General features: G+C 38.4%; 1 protein-coding gene across 1 annotated transcript in view; it reads right to left on the bottom strand.

Moving 5' to 3' along the window:
* The window catches only part of LOC126183285 (Down syndrome cell adhesion molecule-like protein Dscam2), a 194,555-nt gene that overhangs the window by 150,199 nt on the left and 23,790 nt on the right, over window positions 1-20,566 (bottom strand). Inside the window, exon 4 of the mRNA XM_049925116.1 lies at window positions 12,879-13,034. Within this exon, the coding sequence (XP_049781073.1) occupies window positions 12,879-13,034 (156 nt within the window). The remainder of the gene's footprint in view (window positions 1-12,878; window positions 13,035-20,566) is intronic.

The following is a 20,566-nucleotide window of genomic DNA, read 5'->3' as shown; positions in this document are numbered from 1 at the left end:
TGGGACCAAAATACTGTGGAGCACTAAAACTTCAGGAATAGAAAGTAAAAGACCTTCTGGATCTGTGCTGCACTGGCATTATCAAGGAACAGTATCACACATTTTACAAGAGTCTACAAAAAGAGAAAGCTGGATATTCAGACTGTGGTGGCAACAGATGTGATGAAGTTAGCTAGAAAGTGAACATTTGCTGGTGATGCTAGTACAAACATTCACTAATATGCTGTTATTTGAACTGCAACTGATCCATTTTTAATGAGTAAATTAACTTTTTATATTATATTTTGGCAAACTGAGTGGGTATCTCCAAAGTGTGAAACCTCTATGTAGATTGATTCACTTAGAATCATAATGATGTATCTCCTTAGCACTATATTAAGCAATTACTAACAGTAAATCAGTAAGGATTATTTTTATAGGTATATTACCATCTAGTAGGTTTTTAACCGTATTTTTTAGTAGTGTAGAAATTTTTCAATGATGTTTGTATTACGTCACTGAAACATGAAATTTACATCTTAAAATACTTTTTTTCATCTCTCCTGTAAAGGAGCTAAAATGGAGTTAAATTCCTTTGATCCTCATACAGTGAAAAATTTACAGTGCATACCTATGTAAATTTCTAGTAATGTTCCTCTTCTCAGTGTGCTGCTTATTTTTGTACAAAATGCTTTTTTATTTTTCTTAAAAATTTATGTGTGCAACTTATATGCAGTGGTGTCTTATTATCAGGCTAATGAGGTATGTAGAAAGGGTTTTAGGAAACAGACAAAAATGGATATCCCATCTATTGTGAGTGCAGAAGTCAAGATTACGGCAACATTTTTGCAATACATTCTGCAAAGTAAAAGATGCACTGGATGACCAGCAACGAGATGGAAGAGCCAAATGTAGCTGCAACAGGTCAAGCAAGGTCTAATCAATGACAGAAGAAGTAGAAAATCAATTCTAGGTTATTTTGTTTAAATATACACCAGCAAAACTACAGCTACTCTGCAAAAGACACTGCTCTTCCTCTCACATTACTCAGTTACTGTTTTTATCTAATACTTCATATAAAAGATTTAAGTAACTTAGCACAGAATACTATCACCTATTTACTGCATACATTAAAACATATTTAATATGAAACTTGTTGTAGAAAAGTTCACATAGAATGAAAATACTTTTGGATTAAAGGAGATCACTCACTGAAAAGCAGGAGTGCTGAGTCATCGATAGGCACACACAAAAGAAAGAAAGTTACCTGCCAGAGTTATCTGTTGATGAAATAGAGCAAAATAGGGGTATAGGAATATATTTGTGTGTGTGTGTGTGTGTGTGTGTGCGCGCGTGCGTGCGTGTGTGCATGTGTGTGTGTGTGTGTGTGTGTGTGTGTGTGTGTGTGTGTGTGTGTGTGTGCGCGCGCGCTCGCACGTGCGCGTGAATGTGCATTTTAGTCTAGCTCATCAAAGGATAACTCCAAAAGCCAGCAAGTTTCTTTGTTTTGTGTGTACCTATCTACAAGTCAATGTTTCTATTTTTGGTACATGGTCTCCTTTGACCCAAAAGTATTTAATACGAAACTGTAATATTAATTATGATAGATTGTTGCTCACCACATAGAGGGATCATGAGAATGAGCACAGAGGCATTCAGGCAATCATTCTTCCTGCACTAAATACTTGAATGGAATGGGAAGAAACTCTAATAACTGGTATAATGTGATGAACCCTCTGCTGTGCACTTCATGGTGGTTTGCAGAGTATGAATGTAGATATTGGATGAAAGAGAAACAAAGATGACAATGACAGCAGCAGCAATTCCTGTGTAGTTTGTGTATGGAGATGGTACCCAGTTGTGTCCCAGGTGTGTTCAATTGGGATCATATTGGGCAAATTTGGTGGCCTAGACATCAATGCCAGTTCATTATCATGATCCACAGACCATTGATGATTCTAGTGTTGTAACATGGAGAATTATCCTTCTATAATAGGCCTCCTCTGTTAAGCACAAAAGAATGTAGGTGATCCAGAATAACATTCACATAGTCCATGCCTGTCATGTTGTCTTTGATTACTACCAGAAGTCCCATGTAAGGCCAGGTGATTTCCCCCATAGCATAATATAGCCCACACAAGCATACATGCTCAATGCCGTGCATGTTTCAAACAGCTGTTCACCTGGATCGCATCAGGCATATTTAAAAGTAGACTAAGCTACTGGACAAAGTCCTTCTTCGGTTCAAGAAAACACAAACACATTCATAGTTACCGTTGTCTCCTGGCACTGAGGCCTGAATACAGAGAGTAGCACTTTCAGTTGGGTTGGGTAGTGAGGTTAAGGAAGGGACATGGCACAGGGATGGAAAAGGATAGCAGGATAGGACCACCTGTGAAAGCAGCCATGTATTCTGCCAACTTAGCTGCAAACACTGTATGGTATTCCATGTCTACATCTACATCTATATTCCAAGAGCCACCTTATGGCATGTGGCAGAGGTTACCCAGTACCATTACTAGTCATTTCTTTTTCTGTTCCAATTGCAGATAGAGCAAGGGGAAACACAACTGTCTATGGGCCCCCATATGAGCCCTAAATTATCATATCTTATCTTCATGGCCCTTACATGAAATGTATGTTGGCGGCAGTAGTATTGTTCTGCAGACAGCTTCAAATGCCACTTGTCTAAATTTTCTCAATATTGTTCCTCTGAAAGAACATTGCCTTCCCTCCAGCGATTTCCATTTGTGTTCCATAACACTTGTGTGTTGCTTAAACCTACCAGTAACAAATCTAGCAGCCCACAATCTCTTCCTTTAATCTGACCTAGTGTGGATTCTAAACACCCAAACAGTACTCAAGAATAGGTCACACTAGCATCCTATAAGTGGTCTCCTTTACAGATGAGTAACATTTTCCTAAAATTATCTCAATAAACCGAAGTCGACCATTCGCATTCCTACAACAAGTCTCACATGTTCGTTACATTTCATATCACAATACAATAGTATGCCCAAATATTTTAGTGATGTGACTTTGTTAAGCAGCTTCAATAACTTGGATTTTTCTACATTTAAAGCTAGCTGCTATTCACTGCAAAAACTAGAAATTTTGTTAAAGTCATCTTGTATCATCCTACAGTTGCTCACCTTTGACACCTTCCCGTACACTTCAGCATTCTCAGCAAACAACCACAGATTGAAACTTCCTGGCAGATTAAAACTGTGTGCTGGACCGAGACTCGAACTTGGGAACTTTGCCTTTCGCGGGAAAGTGCTCTACCAACTGAGCTACCCAAGCATGACTCACGTCGCACCCTCACAGCTTTAATTCTGCCAGTACCTCGTCGCCTACCTTCCAAACCACCCAACCACCCACCAAATCATTTAGGTATATGGCAAATAATAGTGGTCTTATCACACTTCTTTGGGGCTTGCCCATTAACAAGCTCTCTACCTGCTTGAACAGCCATGGAAAAACTGACCAACACCTGTCTAAACCACACAGGTACTGAGCATGCCAATTGATGTGGAGCACTTGACTTCAGTGACTCACAGCCTGTATCACCTGAAGTCTTACAGTCACCATTTAGCTTTTCAAAATTGCACTGTTTGGAACTTTTCATGAAAAATATCATTCATTCAAGTAAACCTCCTTACCTCAACCTTTGCTAGCCCTCGCTCACCCACATGCCTCCATCCTCTTCCCTCCTCCCATTCCAGTGTCATGAACACCTTCTGTCTCCCCAACTCACCTGCACAGTCTTTTCCATTTCTCTGCTTGCCCCATTCAGCACAGCTCTAATGCTGCAACTAGCTGCCATGTCAGCCTGGTAAATGTTTAGAAACACATCATTAGGAGTAAAATTCATGGCCCAAAAATCAGTCAGTATACAAGGTGATCAAAAAGTTTCCATTCAACAGCTGTACAGTTCAGAGTCAGCGTGCAAATCAGGCAAAATTGCCATGATCATTGAGGCAATCTTCCCACCAAAGCACCAGGTTGAAGATACTCATTTTGTAAAACACCATGTCCTATTATGTGGAGAAGCCTGTAACTGCCTGCTGCACATTCTTGTCCAGCATGAATTGTCAACAGCTCAAGGCCTTTTTAAGGTATGAAATGCACAATAATTACATGGCGAGAGTTCAAGAATATAGAGTGGGTGCTCTCACAATTGAGTTGGCTGTGGTTTGGGACAAGCATCATCATAAAGCAGCACCACACACTGACGCAGTTTTCCTGGACATTTCACATTACTTGCACACCGTAATTTCTCCAGCATTGTGCAGTACCATTCTCCAGTGATGGAGAAACCGGGTTCCTTGAAATCAATAAGCAGTGCGACCTGGCAATCAATGACCAGGGTGAGCACCACCTTTCCAGCAGATGGCTGGCTCTTGAACTTCTTGGGACAAGGGGATGATGGATGAAACCACTGCACTGTCAAGCCTTTTGATTCCAGTTACCAGTGGTGAGACCAATTTTCATTACCTGCAACAACATGCTGAAGCAATGTGTTGCCTTCAACACTGAAGTGCATCAGGTGTGTCAGGCAGACAGCCATCTGGTTTGATTTTTGTTAGGCATTCAATGCCTGGGTGCAGACCTTACAGCAGCCTATCTCCTGCTGGTAAGTGTGTTGCACACTATTGAGACTGATGTTGAGACGTTTTGCTACAGTGTGTATGATTACAATTCTATTGATGCCAATGTACATTTCACATAAGGATGATGAAGATAAAATTAGAGATATTAGGGCTCATATGGTGGTATACAGACAGCTGTTTTTCCCATATTCTTTTTGTGAGTGGAATATAAAAGGAAATGACTAGTAGTGGTATAGGGTAACTTCCACTGCACACCACAGAGTGGCTGGGCAAAGTATGTACAGCAATGTAGAGGTGAGTGTGCCAGCTACCCTAATTGCATCAACAACAATATACTCATTGTTGTTGTGCGTAATGGATGAGGGTGGCCTCCCAGATTGACCAGCATCTTGTGTCAAAATGTGACCGGCATGGAACTTCGCACATCATTTCACAATGGTGGTTTTTGACAGGTATTCTGTCATATACACATTCTTCATTCCTCAATGAATGTCTAACAGTGTTTCTCCTTCAGCAGCCGAGAAAAGAATAACAGCAATGCAGACCTGTTCAGACGCAGTTGGTAACAACATCATCATAGTTTACATTTTCATATTTACCACACACACGTGATGGAAAGACATCAGTGCAACACTAATCCCTTGCCTACATGTTGATGCTTATACACCTGCAGTGGAGAGCTATGTTGCAGACGCTCATCAGCCAGAACATTATGACCACTGACCTAGTATCAATATAAACATGTCCAGGAGATAGCAATGTCACCTGGTGAAGAATGACTGCTACTCAGACATAAGCACAGTGCATGTAGTATCAGTTAGCATGCTGTCCGTGTGTAGAACAGGGAAGGTGTGCAATCTGTCTGAGTTTGACCACGGGCAGATTGTGTTAACACGGTTGCTCCAGATGACATTTTGGAAATTGCAAGACTTGTTGAGTGTTTGATGAGTGCTGTGGTGAGTGTCTTCAACATGTAGCAAAACCAAGGTGAAACCACATCCAGACATCGTGGGGTTGGGCAACCACCTCTTATTACAGATGTTGGGCGTCCTAGGCTGGGTAGACTGACAAAACAGGTCATCCAGAGAACTGTGGTGGAAGTAACATCAGACTATAATGCTGGCTAGAGTACAAGTGTTTCTGGACACACCATGCACTGAAAACTCCTAACAATGGGCCTCAGCAGACAATGAGCCATGCATGTACCACTGCAAATTGAGCAACTACACCACAACACCAGCAACTACAACTGAAATGGGCACGTGACCATCGGCACAGGACACTGGTGCAATGTCAGAGCATTGCATGGTCTGATGAATTTTGATACCTTCTTCATCATCTTGATTGGAGGATGTGAATCCATCACCTTCCAGGGGAACAGCTCTTTGACACCTGTACTGCAGGATGGAGACAAGCTGGCGGTGGCTCCATTACGCTCTGTGGAACAGTCATGTGGGCATCCATTGGTCCAGTGGAGCTGATGCAAGGCAATTTGATGACCAAGGTGTATGATACACTGGTTGTAGATCATGTACACCCATTCACGATGCTCATGTTTCCCGACAGCAACTGCATTTTTCAGCAAGGTAATTCACCATGTCACAAGGCCAGGAATATGATGGAGTGGTTCGAGGTACACAGAAGTGAAATCCAATTGATGTGTGGCCCCCCAGCTCACCAGATCTGAATGCCATCAAACACATCTGGGATGTGACGCCAGAGTTCATCGCCCACCTTCCAGTAATTTATGGGAAATAGGTGATGTGTGTGCAGATGTGGTCCCAACTCCCTCCAGTGACCTACCAAGGCCTCATTGTTTTCACACCATGATGTGTCGCCACTGTTAGCTGTGTCAAAGGTGAACACACTATTAGACAGGTGGTCATAATGTTCTGTCTGATCAGTGTATATGCTGCAGCAACATCCTCAAATGGGAACATTTTGAACACCGCTTACATATTTAATTTTGTCACAAAGATGATGGGGAATTCTTTGAATGTTTTGCTACTTGCTATACAGAGCACCAACTGAAGATATCTACAGTATTCATGAGTGCATATTATGTGAGATATGAAATTGTGGTTTAACTTTTAGCCAAATGTTTAAATACTGCAGATATATGGTTATAAAAGACTAAAGCACTCCATATTGCTGACTTGAATCCACCACTGCTGAAGAACCTCAAGATCCTTATTCTTATGAAGAATGTGTGAGAGACAGTGTCACATTTGATTAATAACATTCTTTGAAATGTAAGTCAAACCTAAAAGCACCTAGTCAGACAAGGGAAAAGCAGTACCATACTGGATGAACATAGATGGTAAAATATCCACACATTACAATTGTTAAAAAAATTCAGTTTGTTCATTCTGAATGTGAAATATAGGTGGAAAAATGGAACTGCAGTAAGACATAAGAGTTGACCAGAAATAACATCAATCTTAAAGGCATCTATTTTTGAGCTTTTTTCTGAAGCCAGACAAAATTTGTTTAGTGACAGTAATAGCACATTTCATGACAATACTTTAGATATACTGGTAGCTAATGATATAGAAGTAAAAGAATTTACAGTTTCCCTAACTTGGATTACTTGCTACAAGAAATCACATAAAATTTCATCCCGCTCCAGACAAGATAAGGTATGTCGTAGACATACTAGATTCCTGTTGGGAGGGGGGGGGGGGGGGGGGGAGGGAAAAAAAAAACTAAAACAAAAATTTAAATTTATTTCTGAAATTAGACTACTCCCATAGTCCATGTACCTAATCTCTTCTCTTTTTTGGCATGCCTGAAGGAGGGTTAAACACAACAATTCCAATAATCAGTCTGTATTGTTCAGTGTTATCTCTGCTATATGGTTCTCTTCAAGAATACACCACTTGTGGAAAGATGAACACTACTCAAGAAAAATCCTGCATTAGTCTCACTGAAGAATAAAAATGAGGGAAAGCAAAATGTTGCAGTTTTTATGTGTCACTCTTATCTTCCATTCTGCATAGTTATAGCCCTTCTCTTTCTACATGAGAATTCTGAACCACTGTTGGTTGCATTTAGAAATCACACTGACAAAGCAATAAAGATTCCATTTCAACCATTAGACCAAAAATTTTTTGTTGGTGCAGCTTTCAGTCTACCAGTACGAGAACACTCTAAAGTCACAATTGCAACTGCCACTTCACTACCAGTTTTCCTCTCCTCCATTTCAAAAACTAATTAAATATGGCACTCATCAAAATATACCAATATTAGGTCACACTCATTCCTATTTTCAGCTCAGTTTTACTTAAAAAAAGACACAAAAAAGAAAGATAAAAGTCTGCTGTGACTCACAGCACTCTAAATGTCATCCTTAATTTATGTTCATGGTGCACAAATAATTTATGTTTGGGGCAATTTATCAATATTTTGCAGTATCACAGTGGTTACTTGTATCTTGAAAATCTTGTATTTATTTGCATTTAGTCTTTATGTCTTTGGAAATAATGTCATGAATAAAATGTAAGTTGTATTAGTCTTCAAATATGTCTACGTGTAGACACATTCAGAGTACCAGGTAGAAGGACTGGTGGTGTGTGTAATCACGTTCAGAGCACACAGGGACAGGTACAAAGGCATGTGCATTAACATGTCCAGAGTAGTTAAAGGGTTAAGTCATGTTTCACTCACTTATGATCTGTGATTCAGTCCTTGTCTCAAAAATATATGGAAGCAGTGACAGAGCACTGCTCATAAAATGCAAGAAATCAAGGCTGTACTCCAGACAATTTCAAGCACTGAAATAGTGCAAAACATGTGAAAATTGAAATTTTTTGAGTAAAATTCAGTTCATGTTAGCAACTAAAATTTAGTATAAGGAATTTTTTAAAAGTTCTGGTAATGTGTTATGACAGATGTTACCACTCTACAGTTTTTAAAATATTTGTTCTAACAGTCTCTGTTGCAGTCTGTCATGCAAGATATCTAGTTTTAATAACATAATGATCATCTTTAGATGTGATTAATCATGAGTTGTCAAAAGTCAATTTTTTTATAAAACAACACAGTCATTAGCTGTAAAATAAAATGATGGACCCACTGACTCATGTTACAAATCTGCTATTTTTTTTAACAACAATCATATTGATCAACTAGGATCATGTCGACAACTTCAGTTCGTCTTCTTCCTTTGTTGTTGTTTCCTATTTTTCCAGTATTCCCTCATTTTATCCCCATGAAGTCTCTTCCTTTCTTCTGTCCATTTTGTTCCCAATTTTTTATTTCTTCTGCTTTTAAAGCCTTCCACATTTAGTATTTTATTTTTAAAATGGTTTCTTTCTGCTATTTCATATTCTTTGATGTCGTTTCTTTCTACATCTTTCCTTACTTCTGTAATCTATACTACTGTCGATTTCTTTTTCCAGATAATAGGAGTATTTGTTTTATTAGTCTATTTCCATCCATTCAGTAGAAGTGCCCAAAAAAGGTTAATCTTCATTTGGCCACTACTTTAGATATTTTCTGTATATTTTAGTAGATCTCCTCATTACTTCTTATTTTTCAACCATCTGCATTTTTTGTGGTGCCCATTGTTTTTCTAATAATCCTTCTTTCCAGTACCTCGAGTTTGTCCATCTTATAGTTCATTGTTAGGCATTCAGATCAATATAAACATTCTCATTGTACCACTGTGGTGTAGTGTTTTAGTTTTGTTTTTCTAGATATACATTTCTTGTTGTAAATGTTTTTGGTCAAGACCATATGCTCTTTCCATTTTGTTAATTCTTATATCTATTGCAGATTTTTCTAGTCCATTCTGTTGTATAGTTTCTCCAAGATATTTAAATTTATTTACTCTCTCTATTTTACCTATTTGTGTTTCCATGAATTTTGGTGCATTATTTTATATTTGTTATGAATTTTACGTTTTCAGCTGAAATTTTGAGACCAGTTTGCTATTTTTTCCAGAATGTTTATTTGAATAATGGCTTCTGTCAGGTTTTCTGAAAGTATTGCAAAATCATCTGCAAAAGTCAAGCAGTTTGCCGTAATTCCATTTGTTTTCCTTCCCAGAGTTATTGCTTCAATTTTGTGATTTTTTGGCTTCGAACTCCAGATCCTTACAATTTTTTCTAGAAGATAATTAAACAGTAAAGGTGACAAACCATCACCTAGTCTAACACCAGTTTTTATTTCAAATGGCTGAGATACTTTTCCCATAAATTTGACTTCAGATATTGTACCTGTTAGTGTTTCACAAATTATATTTTCTAATTTTGATTTAACACCAAATTCTCTAATGACCTTATCTAGTGTTTCTCTGTCTATACAATCAAATGCTTTCTTGAAATCAATAAATGACACTATTATTGGTTTGCTGGTTAACATTCTATGGTGAATTATTGCCTTTAAGCTAAAAATCTGTTCTGCACAGTATCTTTCCATTCCAAAAATCACCCTGATATTCTACCAGTTGTTTGTTGACTGTTCATTTATTTTAAAAAATCTAACTTTTCAGAACTGGTGATTAATCAGATCTGAAGATGATGTTTAGGTGATTGAAACTAGTTATCATGTGTGACAAATTGCAACTGAAACTGTTAGAATAAATATTTTAAATTTTTTTTAAAAGCTGACTGACAATGAGAAATAAATTAAAACAGCATTTGACATTGCTTGTCTGATTATTCTCTTATCAGCAGATGGTTTGCAATTGAACTGATTCAAAGCCACATACCTGAGCCTAATTGTGGAGTGACACTCATTGTTTCACCATAATACATGCTGCCTCTAAAGCTAGCCTGAGGACATTGTGACAGATGCATCAACAGCATTGCTGATCATACATGTAATGTGATCCACCCACTTCAGGACAATGTCTTTGTGTTCAAAACAGCCAGTTGGGTGTACAGCATGTAGTTTTCTCTGTTGAGGAACCATCATGGTGGTTCCCCCTGAAGTACTGCTCTATGTCAGATTGCTGAGGGAACTTTCTGCCATCTAGGTACCCTCAGCTACATTAACTGGTTCCCAAGTTAGTTTCACCATCTGATTCTTTGGTGTTACTGTTATCTGATATATTCACTTTATTATCTGAGCACTTTCCAATAAAATACAGGTGGTAGCAGAAAAGCTAGGATTCTTATATCATCACAAGTCAGCTGCTGTAAAATATGCATCTTGGACTGTGGATGTGCAGATGTTGTGTCAGAAATGTAAATTCACATGTGAGTGTGGTGAACCATACAGGAAAAGCTTACTTCATGATATAGTGATTCGTTTAGCCCTAGATAAGGAGGACTGTCTTCTCCCTGGCTGAAGTGTTGCGAGTTGAGCATGCATTTCAAATAATACAAGTGTTACAACAAACATTTTGGCAAATATGTGATCTGGTTTCCCAGCATATTTCTAACTTGTGGAATTCTTGGATGACTCGTTGCCTCATGTTTTAATTACTACATGATATTTCAGCAAACAGACTTGTCACCATCTTCAGGTTGTCTTGATATTTCACAGGTGGGCAAGAGCTATGTGATACAGTGCAGCAGATTTCAGTCACAGATTCTGAAGTGGTAAACAAGTTCTCTTCACCAGTAGCCATCTCTTCATTTTCTCTGCAATTCCAGGCTCGTACCAGGTATTGTTTGCAGCAATTCTCTTTGTTTCCAATTTTCTCAAACTGGTTTTCTCTGGAATGTCTGCATTTTGAGGACAAGTGCTATAAATGTTTATGTAGAGGTCACAGTGCAAAAGTATGCTGTAGGACAGCAGGCACTAGACCACCCCAGCCAACGCCTAAAATTTCATAATTACTGGCAACAGTGTAAGACAGTCTAGTGATCTTTCTTTCTGATACCAAGACACTGGTCTCAGTTATAAACCAGTCTTAATACTTGTGTGTGTGTGTGTGTGTGTGTGTGTGTGTGCACTCAATGAAGCACACTCAAAGTTTTGGACACATTATCAACATGAGGTGTCACTTTTACATTGTGTGTAACTGATGGTAACATATGATCATGTATCGCAGACAATGACATCATTGGTTGTGGCAGATCCTTCAGGTGAGAACACATTTGGCCTCAACACATACCCCACTTTTGGATTTTCATTACTCCATGCAGTGCTTTCCCTCAGCTTGTCATTACCCTGTGCTGCCATTGATACACTTCATTTGCACCACTGCCTGGGCCTGGATTGGACAAAGTAGTTAACTATCAGATATACATTGTCTTAAAGTGGGAAGCAAGTCCTAGACTTTATAACACCCATTCAAGTCTGTTGACTGTTAAGGATGGGATTAAGATGGAACTAAATGAACTAGAACACCAACAAGTTCTTGCCACCCACTTCAACAGTCAGTGGTCTTCACCGTTAGTAGTGGTCAGGAAACCTGGGAGCTCTCAACAGTTGTGTGGAGACTTTAAGGAAATCATTAGTGCTCAAGTGGACATTGATTCATAACCTTTGCCTTGTTACAGATTAAATCTGTTCTAAACATTAAGGAGGTAAACTGTTCTCCAAAATCAATGTTGCAGAGGCATATTTACAGTTGGCTTTTGACGAAGATTTGCCGAAGGTATTAGTCTTACAAACACCATTCTATCTTCATCAAAAATAATAGGTTGCCTTCTGATGTGGCTAGTGCCCCCATCATATTTCAGTAGCTTGTTGAACAGAATATTACTGAAATTCTATATTATGTAAGTGAACTTGACAATATTCTGATCACTTGTCATACAACAGACAGACATTTGCTCAGTCTCTACCAGGTTTAAAAGCTTCACTTTGTTATCTACCATTTACAGCAAGAACTGCTGTCTAATAATAGTACAGCATCATGAGGTCCATAGCTAATATTTAAACACAAATAAAATGGTGTTTTATGTCAATCATTTATTTATTATATCATTAAGCACTGAATGGTCAACACCGTAACTATAAGATTATGCAGTTATATCCCTAGTATTAGTGAGAAGCATAGACATGTTTTTGCAGCAGCAGATGAAGTGAACAACAGGTTATGTTTCTTCTTTTTAGCTAAATGAAAATTTAAAACAGATGCACATTGCTAGGAGCTGAATGCATTCTTCACTGAACATGAGGTTTCATCAGTGAGTACTATCAGGAATATAACTGCATAATATTCCACCTGATGATGATGATGATGGTGTGAACCACTGAAATGCTTAGTGTTATAGAAAATGACTGATGCAGAAAATTGTTTTACTTGCATCAGGAATTGTTTATAAAAATTAAAAAGAAATATCTTGGTGAATGTAAAACTGTTGTGAAAACTAACATATGCCATACCATCCTCCAACGTCCTACAAAATATTGGCCGGCTTTTAACACCATCACCTTTGTTGGTAAATGCACAAACTTCTATACTGTAGTTACAGAATCGATCAAGATTAGCTAATTCCAATTTATTGTCTCTTGTTATTTGTTCCACAGGATGTGAGAAGTCTGGAAATAAAATTTCAACAAAATGTTAAAAATTACTGGAATATTTCACAGTTAAGGTTAATAAGTCCAGATTTGTAAAAAAAACTAGTTACAGATATTATGCTCTATCAGGCCATACTTTAAAAGAAGAATGGGTATTTTCATATGCTGCTACTTATTAAGATTTAAGAATTTTATTGTGATAGCTTACAGTCCTTCAGTGTGAAACTTATGTTACTGGTCTTTAATTTTCCAGAAGTATACACTGACAAATGAGGTGATGCACAAGCCTGATACATCAGTTTGCATAAGCACACAAAACACAATGATGCTTGTGGTTCCTTCTTACAACAATGCACATCAATTAATGACTCTGCATAAGTCAATATGAGCTGAAGGTACATGCTTTGCCTATGAAAACTGATGTTTAGCACAAAAAATTATGCACTTCACAAAATAAAAATAAATAGTATCTTATGCCCATAACAGCAATGAACTACAATTAGAATCAGACACCTCATACAAATACCTGGTGTAACTATTTGTAGGGACATGAAATGGAATGATACCATAGGCTCAGTCGTGGGTAAAGTAGGTGACAGACTTTGGTTTATTTGTAGAATACTCTGGAAATTCAATAAGTGTAAAAAGGAGTTTGCTTACAAATCACTCATGTGATCCATTCTAAAATATTGTCCAAGTGTGTGGGACCCATACCACACAGTACTAACAGGTGACATTGAACATACACAGAGAAGGGAAGCATGAAAGCTGACAGGTTTGTGTGATCAATGGGAGAGTGTCACAGAGATGCTGAAGAAACAGAACTGGCAGACTCTTCAGGGTAGACATAATCTATACTGGGAAAGCCAACTTACAAAGTTTCTAAAACTGGGTTTCATTGATGACTCTAGGAATTTAGTACAGCCCCCTATGTATTGCTCACATTGGGATCATGAGGATAAGATTAGATTAATTACAGCAAACACCGAAGCATGTAAACAATCATTCTTCCAACACTCAGTATGTGAATGGAACGTGTAAAAGCCTTAATAAATGGTACAGTGGGGGATATGTTTTGCCATACACTTCACAATGGTTTGCTGTTTTTATGTGCAGGTTCCAGGTTATGGGCCCATGATCACTGATCCTCAGCAACAGGAACCTCTATGTTTGATACACAGCAACGTAACGAGTGTCTCTGACCCACAATCTCACAGTAGAGTGAAATATGTTTTCATATTAGTTGATGATTGTTCATGATATGCAGTAACATGTTTGCTAAAAGTCAAAAGTGAAGTATTTCAGTCATTCAAAGAATACAAAGTGTATGCAGAAAATTTCCAACAGAAAAACACAGAAATTCTACATTCATACAATGGACAACAGAGGCAAAGGTATGAGTCGAGATTTAGAAGCATATCTACAAAATGAATGAATTCAGAGGTAGCTGACCGTTCTTGGCACATCTCAACACTATGGTGAAGCAGCATTGTTTAATCAGACCTTTTCATATATTGAGTGATGCACGCTTTTTGAGAGTGAAATGTCACAAAATTGCTGGGGAAAAGCAATAGCAATGAACAATTCTTATAAAATAGATGCCTGTCAACAGAAAATGTCAAAGGATGTCCCTTCAAAGAATGATATGGACAAGCACCAAATATCAATCATCTGAAATTATTCAGATGTTGTGCATGGGCAAAAATGAAAAACCCACTATGGCAAATTTGAACCAAAAGTACAAATTCTTGTAATGGCTGGATATTCAGAACTCATGAAAGCCTACAGGCTGTGGAAAATCCAGAAATGGGAAATATAACAATTACCAGAGATGTTGTATTTCATGAAAATGTCTTTCCCATAAAATAGAACAAAGGTGTTGCAAAAGTAATTGATCCAAGGATGTTAACCACCGCAAATGATGAAGGAGCATCACATAATGTAGATGTTGTGGAAACAGGAGAAGCATCTGACATTAAACAAAATGAAGATTTAGGAACGTGTGTGAGCTCCAAACATATTGATGTGGAAAAGGTGACTGAATGGGAGGATGAGAGTGCTGAGAATGATTACTCTATAACACATGATAATAATAGTAAACTAAGTGCACCTACAATAAATGAAATCTACAGAACACATTCTGAGTGACAAGTCAAACCAATAAACAGCTGATACACTACAAGTCATAATGAAAAGAAGAAGGTGTGAGCATTTGAAAAGGAGACAACAAGAGGAAAAAGATCCATGAAGTGTAGAGGAAGCCATGTCAGTTGATGATAAAAACAAATTAGTGTCAGAAGAACTGGAAAACCTAATGCAAAACCAAACCTGGACATTTTCACCACACATGAAGTTTATGTGAGATTACCTATAGGTTTCACTGATGTCACTGACAAACTATGAAGAAAATTCAGTGGAATATCAGATCACAAGGAACTGAACAATGAAAAATGGATCTGCAGGTCTGAAAAGTACATCTATGGATTATATCAGTCTTTCAGCAGATGGAATGATATACTCAACAAGTTCCTGTGCGAACAAGGGATGCTGCAGTCAGTAACTGACTCATGTATTTACTATGACCTTGAGTATGTACTCGTAGTTACTACATATGTGGATGATGAAATGCTGTACAGCAAGAAAAGTGAAATAAAGAAAAGTACTGAATCTGAGGTAAGGAGTTCTTAAGGTACCATGATGTCCAGTAAGTTTGACACGAGAGAAGGTGGAACATTGATTTTAGACCAAACAGAGTATACAAAAGAAAGCTTGAAAGAATTCCAAATGGAAAACTGCAAACCTGTGAAAACACCTCTCACCATGAATGTAAAGCTACTAAATGTAACAGATGAAGACAAGCCTGAGGAACAGGATGGATCAATATACAGAATCACAACTGGAAGTCTTCTATACTTGGCAACTGGTGCAAGACCAGATGTAGCATATCCAGTGGCTTATTTGTAAAATATCCAGTGACCTATTTGAGCAAGTTCAGCAGCAATCCAAGTGAGGAGCACTGGCGTGACATCAAATGCCCACTACATTATTTGCAAGGTACAGAAAATGATGCACTTGCTTACCACAAGATTGTGTACCAATGGAGACTGGAGAGTTGATCCAGATCACTAAAAATCCTTTAGTGGTTGCTTGAAAGATTTTGGAAGTGTGGCTATAAGCTGGAGTAGGAGAAAACAACAAAGTGTTGCATCACTGAAGAAGAGTTTTTTTGCACTGGGTGACTCCGTAAGAGAAACAAAGTGTATGAAAAGTTTTCTCTGTGAGATTGGTCAAGATTGTTTTATGTCCCATCGTGCAAAGATTTTCATTGATAATAAAGATGCAAAGAAACTTGCCAAAAATTTTGAGGCTTCAGAAAGAACTAAGCATATCAATTCAAATATTTTCTTCGTACAAGAGGAGGTGGAACCCAACCATGTAGGTTTGGAATATACTGCAAGTGAGAAGAATATGCTGACTGTCTGACAAAGCCAATTGACAACCTGATAAGGAAAACTCATTAGAGGTTAATGGGGTCAAGGACTAGCAGTGGTATACGTGTGTAGATTCTTGAGACCCCATTGTTGTCTTCTTGTAATGATGTATTGTAAAAGGTGTTCTGCATGTATGTTAAAATAAATGTGCTATTTCATTTGTGATGAGTTGTGCATTTGAGTGTAAACCCTGCCATTTTTCTAGAGAAGATTGACAAATGCATTTCAATGTTGCTGGGACAAGCAATTTGCACAGATCCACCCAAAATAATTATTACAACCAATTGAGCCATCATATATTTAATACAGTTCACCAAATTCCCGATGTATCTTTTACATGACATCAAATATTGAGACTATGACCTGTAATTATAATGTCACCACAATTTAATGGTATGTTGTTGTTGTTGTTGTGGTCTTCAGTCCTGAGACTGGTTTGATGCAGCTCTCCATGCTACTCTATCATGTGCAAGCTTCTTCATCTCCCAGTACCTACTGCAACCTACATCCATCTGAATCTGCTTGGTGTATTCATCTCTTGGTCTCCCTCTACGATTTTTACCCTCCATTATGCCCTCCAATACTAAATTGGTGATCCCTTGATGCCTCAGAACATGTCCTACCAACCAATCCCTTCTTCTAGTCAAGTTGTGCCACAAACTTCTCTTCTCCCCAATCCTCTTCAACACCTCCTCATTAGTTATGTGATCTACCCATCTAATCTTCAGCATTCTTCTGTAGCAGCACATTTTGAAAGTTTCTATTCTCTTCTTGTCTAAACTATTTATTGTCCACGTTTCACTTCCATACATGGCTACACTCCATACAAATACTTTTAGAAACGACTTCCTGACACTTAAATCTATACTCGATGTTAACAAATTTCTCTTCTTCAGAAACGCTTTCCTTCCCATTGCCAGTCTACATTTTATATCCTGTCTACTTTGACCATCATCAGTTATTTTGTTCCCCAAATAGCAAAACTCTTTTACTACTTTAAGTGTTTCATTTCCTAATCTAATAGCCTCAGCATCACCTGACTTAATTTGACTACATTCCATTATCCTCGTTTTGCTTTTGTTGATGTTCATCTTATATCCTCCTTTCAAGTCACTGTCCATTCCGTTCAACTGCTCTTCCAAGTCCTTTGTTGTCTCTGACAGAATTACAATATCATTGGCAAACCTCAAAGTTTTTATTTCTTCTCCATGGATTTTAATACCTACTCCAAATTTTTCTTTTGTTTCCTTCACTGCTTGCTCAATATACAGATTGAATAACATCGGGGAGAGGCTACAGCCCTGTCTCACTCCCTTCCCATCCACTGCTTCCCTTTCATGCCCCTCAACTCTTATAACTGCCATATGGTTTCTATACAAATTGTAAGTAGCCTTTCGCTCCCTATATTTTACCCTGCCACCTTCAGAATTTGAAATAGAGTATTCCAGTCAACATTGTCAAAAGCTTTCTCTAAGTCTACAAATGCTAGAAACGTAGGTTTGCCTTTCCTTAATCTAGCTTCTAAGATAAGTCGTAGGTTCAGTATTGCCTCATGTGTTCCAATATTTCTACAGAATCCAAACTGATTTTCCCTTAGGTCGGCTTCTACCAGTTTTTCCATTTGTCTGTAAAGAATTCGCATTAGTATTTTGCAGCCGTGAATTATTAAACTGATAGTTCAGTAATTTTCACATCTGTCAACACCTGCTTTCTTTGGGATTGGAATTATTATATTCTCCTTGAAGTCTGAGGGTATGTCGCCTGTTTCATACATCTTGCTCACCAGATGGTAGAGTTTTGTCAGGACTGGCTCTCCCAAGGCCGTCAGTAGTTGTAATGGAATGTTGTCTAGTCCCGGGGCCTTGTTTCAACTCAGGTCTTTCAGTGCTCTGTCAAACTCTTCATGCAGTATCATATCTCCCAATTCATCTTCATCTACATCCTCTTCCATTTCCATAATATTGTCCTCAAGTACATCGCCCTTGTATATACCTTCTATATACCTCTTCCACCTTTCTGCTTTCCCTTCTTGGGTTAGAACTGGGTTTCCATCTGAGCTCTTGGTATTCATACAAGTGGTTCTCCTTTCTCCAAAGGTCTCTTTAATTTTCCTGTAGGCAGTATCTATCTTACCCCTAGTGAGATAAGCCTCTACATCCTTACATTTATCCTCTAGCCATCCCTGCTTAGCCATTTTGCACTTCCTGTCAATCTCATTTTTGAGACGTTTGTATTCCTTTTTGCCTGCTTCATTTACTGCATTTTTATATTTTCTCCTTTCATCAATTAAATTCATTATTTCCTATGTTAACCAAGGATTTCTACTAGCCCTCATCTTTTTACCTACTTGATCCTTTGCTGCCTTCACTACTTCATCCCTCAAAGCTACCCATTCTTCTTCTACTGTATTTCTTTCCCCCATTCCTGCCATTTGTTCCCTTACACTCTCCCTGAAACTCTGTACAATCTCTGGTTTAGTCAGTTTGTCCAGATTCCATCTCCTTAAATCCCACCTTTTTGCAGTTTCTTCAGTTTTAATCTACAGTTCATAACCAATAGATTGTGGTCAGACTCGACATCTGCCCCTGGAAATTTCTTACAATTTAAAACCTGGTTCCTAAACCTCTGTCTTACCATTATATAATCTATCTGAAATCTGTCAGTATCTCCAGGATTCTTCCATGTATACAACCTTCTTTTATGATTCTTGAACCAAGTGTTAGCTATGATGAAGTTGTGCTCTGTGCAAAATTCTACCAGGCGGCTTCCTCTTTCATTTCTTAGCCCCAATCCATATTCACCTACTATGTTTCCTTCTCTCCCTTTTCCTACACTCGAATTCCAGTCACCCATGACTATTAAATTTTCGTCTCCCTTCACTATCTGAATAATTTCTTTTATTTCGTCATAGATTTCTTCAATTTCTTCGTCATATGCAGAGCTAGTTGGCATATAAACTTGTGCTACTGTAGTAGGTGTGGGCTTTGTGTCTATCTTGGCAACAATAATGCATTCACTATTCTGTTTGTAGTAGCTTACCTGCATTCCTATTTTTTTATTCATTATTAAACCTACTCCTGCATTACCCCTATTTGACTTTGTATTTATAACCCTGTATTTGCCTGACCAAAAGTCTCATTCCTCCTGCCACCAAACTTAACCAATTCCCACTATATCTAACTTTAACCTGTCCATTTCCCTTTTTAAATTTTCTAACCTACCTGCCCGATTAAGGGATCTGACATTCCACGCTCTGATCCGTAGAACGCCAGTTTTCTTTCTCCTGATAATGACGTCCTCCTGAGTAGTCCCTGCCCGGAGATCCGAATGGGGGACTATTTTACCTCCAGAATATTTTACCCAAGAGGACACCATCATCATTAACCATACAGTAAAGCTGCATGCCCTTGGGAAAAATTACGGCTGTAGTTTCCCCTTGCTTTCAACCATTCACAGTACCAGCACAGTAAGGCTGTTTTGGTTAGTGTTACAAGGCCAGATCAGTCAATCATCCAGACTGTTGCCCCTGCAACTACTGAAAAGGCTGCTGCCACTCTTCAGGAACCACACGTTTGTCTGGTCTCTCAACAGATACCCCTCCGTTGTGGTTGCACCTATGGTACAGCTATCTGTATCGCTGAGGCACGCAAGCCTCCCCACCAACGGCAACGTCCATGGTTCATTGGGGGGGGGGGGGGGGGGGGAATTTGATGGTAATCAAAATAAAAAACAGCTCTCTCTTTGTCTTCAGGAATCAATGCAACACAATGGACATTTCTGCAAGGTACATTATATGGCAAATTTAAATGGAGGATGTGTAGCACCTGCAAAAGAAGAATCTGCCCAATAAAATTCTCTATGAAGAACAGCAGTACCACTATTCATGGAGATTTCAGCATCAATTTTCTATCATAAAACCACATCCACAACGAACTGGTGTCATTAATGTTTGACTTTAACTTACTTCTCACAGTGACACTTTCAGAATATGCAGATGATTCCAATGAAACAGTCTTTGACAGTTTCTTTCCAGGTTCCACATAAGGTAGCTAAGTAAGC

The sequence above is a fragment of the Schistocerca cancellata genome, chromosome 4 (genome assembly GCF_023864275.1).
Source record: "Schistocerca cancellata isolate TAMUIC-IGC-003103 chromosome 4, iqSchCanc2.1, whole genome shotgun sequence".
Taxonomy (NCBI): domain Eukaryota; kingdom Metazoa; phylum Arthropoda; class Insecta; order Orthoptera; family Acrididae; genus Schistocerca; species Schistocerca cancellata.
This window is presented reverse-complemented; position numbering and strand designations above follow the sequence as displayed.